Source organism: Salvelinus namaycush, chromosome 5 (assembly GCF_016432855.1).
Source record: "Salvelinus namaycush isolate Seneca chromosome 5, SaNama_1.0, whole genome shotgun sequence".
Classification (NCBI taxonomy): domain Eukaryota; kingdom Metazoa; phylum Chordata; class Actinopteri; order Salmoniformes; family Salmonidae; genus Salvelinus; species Salvelinus namaycush.
Genome location: NC_052311.1, coordinates 45,575,244 through 45,579,007, shown reverse-complemented (window position 1 = coordinate 45,579,007; position 3,764 = coordinate 45,575,244). Strand labels below are relative to the sequence as shown.

The following is a 3,764-nucleotide window of genomic DNA, read 5'->3' as shown; positions in this document are numbered from 1 at the left end:
GCTAACCCCTGACCTGTAAGAGATGGATGGATGGGACGAACCTGTAGGGTCCATGATGTCCAAAGACAATGGCAGCACCCCCACATTACCTCTGGGTATGTATATTAGAATATTGTCATCATATTTTAAATAGAATAACTTTGTAATAGAGACGCATGAAATATAAGGATGATAATGATTGGTAATGTGAGTTGACATTGGCTGCCATACAACATAAGCCAATCACTGATGTCTGAATTGTGTTCCTGTGTCAACAGTCAACCGGTCCTGTGCGGACCTGAAGTGCTATATGGTTCTGTTCGAGGTGGAGAAGACAGCCATCGGCTCCATCTGTTTCCTGGCCGGACCCTTCACTTTCCTGGAGAATGCTTTGGTCCTGGGTGTGATCGCTGCCACGGCCGCCCTGCGCCAGCGTCCCTCCTACCTCTTCATCGGCAGCCTGGCCCTGGCCGACGTCTTTGCCAGCTGCTTCTTCACCACCAGCTTCCTGGACTTCCACCTGTTCCACCGCCTTGACGGCCCCATCGCCTACCTCTTCAAGCTGGGCGGGGTGACGATGGCTTTCACCGGCTCGGTGGGTAGTCTTCTGCTGACTGCTCTGGACCGCTATCTGTGTATACATCAGGCGTCGAGTTATAAAGTGGTGTTGACGCGCCGCAGGGCCCTGTTGGCTCTCCTTGCCCTGTGGAGCGCCACCATCCTCATCTCCTTCCTCCCTCTGATGGGCTGGAGGTGCCCCACAGGGCTCAGCCCGCCCTGCTCGCGCCTCTTCCCATACATCGACCACCGCTACCTGGCCTGCTGGGTCAGCTTCATCCTGGTGCTGCTGTCACTCATCCTGAGCGCCTACGCCCTGATCCTGTGGAGGGCCAATCGGCATGAGTCCTCCATGACGGGCCTCCAGGGGGCGCCTACCGGTGGTCAGGCCCGCATGCGGCTGGACATCCGATTGGCACGTACCCTGGGCCTGATTCTGCTCATCATGGTGGGCTGTTGGCTGCCGACCCTCTCCTTCATGTTGGCAGATGTCTCGGTGCAGCTCACACACGCCCAGCAGAGGGCCTTTGCTTTCTGCAGCACCATGTGCCTGGTCAACTCAGCCGTCAACCCACTGCTGTATGCCCTGCGCTGCCGGGAGCTGAGGGTGGCACTGATGCGGCTGTTGGGGGGCCTGAGTGAGGGGCTGGGGTGCTGCCAGAGGCACGTGGGGGTAGACTCGACCACTACCCTTCCCTTAGGCGAGGGCAACAGCTGTAGCGCGCACTCCGAGAGTGAGGCGCCCAGACTCGTTAGCTGCCGACCGAACACAGTCTCAGAAATGGTTGGCAAGCAGCAGCTGGACATGACTGGAAAATGAGAAGGGGTGAGAGGCTTACTGTATATCAGGGTTATTGTAGTGGGGTGTTCTGAACTTGTGTTTCTTCTGTTGTGTTCATAGCGATGAGGAGGTAATGTCTCTAAAATTAACTGTGATAACAGGGACTAAAACAAAGATATAGACCATGTTACCATAAATTGTGTTGACCCACCTACAAGCCAAGTCACTCAGAGATAATATTATTTTATTATTTGTCCAAGGGAATTATTGTTATTAGGGGAATTATCCCAAATTAACACCTTTGGGAAAAGAACAGCATTGTTGATGTTGGCAGTGCAAATGTAGATAGCTATCTGTATCCTATGCTTGTTTTAGCTTGAGTGTTTGTCCTTTAGCGTCCAGAAGAGGATCCTGCCGGGTTCCCATCTGCACATATATACCTGTCCTGAACAGAGGCCCTGTGGATTGTAAACAATGTTCTCCACATGTGACTGCAAGCAGTGTCGAGATCAGAGGTGTGGGCAAGGCTGAGCCTGGGTGGGTCCACTCGGGGAAAAAAAGAGGTCCACTCAGATTTTGTATTATTTATTTAAAAAAAATGTTTATGCTCTTTACTTGTCAGTGTTCCTAATGGGATATTATTTGTCTTTTTACCTAAATACGCAAACACTATTAGAATTCATAGCAAGCAGTGCACTGGGTTAGTCAGATTTGATTAAATATAACAAAACAGATGACCTGGAATGACATCACTTGCCAAAAAGAACTGAAAGCCACACCCCCAATGAGCAACGAATATGACTGCATTGAGGCATATGTCACTGTGCTTCTATGGCTATATGCACCATGCCACTACCTATTTCATTTGTTCATTTAGCAAACAAGCTCAAAATCCAGCGCCTTTATCACATTCTACACACCTATATTTGAGCTTTAATGAGCTTTAAAAATTCTACATTTTCTCTCAGCCTCATGGCAAAATGTGTAGAATAGCATGAGATTAGCTAAAAAAAAACTGCACATTTTCCTCTCTACCCTATGGCAAAATGTGTAAAATAAAATTGGGGGCCCAGACAGATTTCTACAGGCCCAACCAACAACAAATTTCTGGCTACGCCACTGGTCGAGATAAGTGGGGCACAGTTTAGAAAGATAGAGAGTCACACAACACAGAGACTAGGACACTCTTTTCTATAGAACACTATAAATAGAAACTATAGTTCACAAGTCATTTCAGTAGATCAATCACAAAACAATCAAACGCAAAGGTAGATGTTTTGTCTTGTTATCAAAATAACATTTTATTTGTCACATGCTTCTTAATCAACAGGTGTAGACTAACAGTGAAATGCTTACCCACGGGTCCTTTTCCAACAATGCAGAGTTAAAGATAAAAATAGAATAGTGATATGAGGAATAAATACACAGTGAATAATGAATAACAATAACGAGTTAAAACGAGTCGATGTGCGGGGGTACTAGTCTAAGCTCTAAGCCATTTAAAGTATGCCTGGGCATACATACATACATACATATATATATATATATATATATTCCTTAATTAGTCAATCGATGTCTTCTCTTCAGCTCCCAGTCTCCTGTTAAAGTGACAAACTGCACTGCTGCTTTACTGTGCAGCATTTGAAACAAAGTGTTGTGTGTTTATAGTCCCCCCCTCCCTCAAGAGGACAATCCTTCTGAACACAGATGACAGCCTGGAGACAGGGAGTCTGCCATTTCAGGTCAGAAAACAGTGGGAAAAACAGACAGACAGCATGGTTTATGTGAGGGGGTGAGATGGCAGAGACTAGATAGAGAGAAAGACTGAGTCATTTCTGGGTAACAATTAAGTACCTTACTGTGATTGTTTTCAATTAAAATGGTCAAAAATAAACAAAAATAGCTTCTTAGCTAAGAGCAATTTCTGAAGCAAGACTTTTGCTACGACTGTCTGGGAGTGGTCTGAATGGGGGGGAACTGAAAACTAGCTCTTGTTGGCAGAGAGGTTTGGCACTCTCTTTCTTATGAACTCAGCAAAAAACAAATGTCCCTTTTTCAGGACCCTGTCTTTCAAAGATAATTCGTAAAAATCCAAATAACTTCACAGATCTTCATTGTAAAGGGATTGTTCAATGAAACAAACAATTAATGAACACGCACCTGTGGAACGGTCGTTAAGACACTAACAGCTTACAGACGGTAGGCAATTAAGGTCACAGTTATGAAAACTTAGGACACTAAATAGGCCTTTCTACTGACTCTGAAAAACACCAAAAGAAAAATGCCCAGGGTCCCTGCTCATCTGCGTGAACGTGCCTTAGGCATGCTGCAAGGAGGCACGAGGACTGCATATGTGGCCAATAAATTGCAATGTCTGTACTGTGAGACGCCTAAGACAGCGCTACAGGGAGACAGGACGGACAGCTGATCGTCCTCGCAGTGGCAG

General features: G+C 46.4%; 1 protein-coding gene across 1 annotated transcript; it reads left to right on the top strand.

The window, feature by feature from the left end:
- Positions 1-241: 241 nt before the first annotated feature.
- cnr2 (cannabinoid receptor 2) lies at positions 242-1,357 on the top strand (the record flags this gene model as incomplete). Its single annotated transcript, XM_038992666.1, has 1 exon — positions 242-1,357. A coding segment is annotated over one exon (1,116 nt), but the record flags the coding sequence as incomplete, so codon positions are not given.
- Between the last annotated feature and the right edge of the window lie 2,407 nt (positions 1,358-3,764).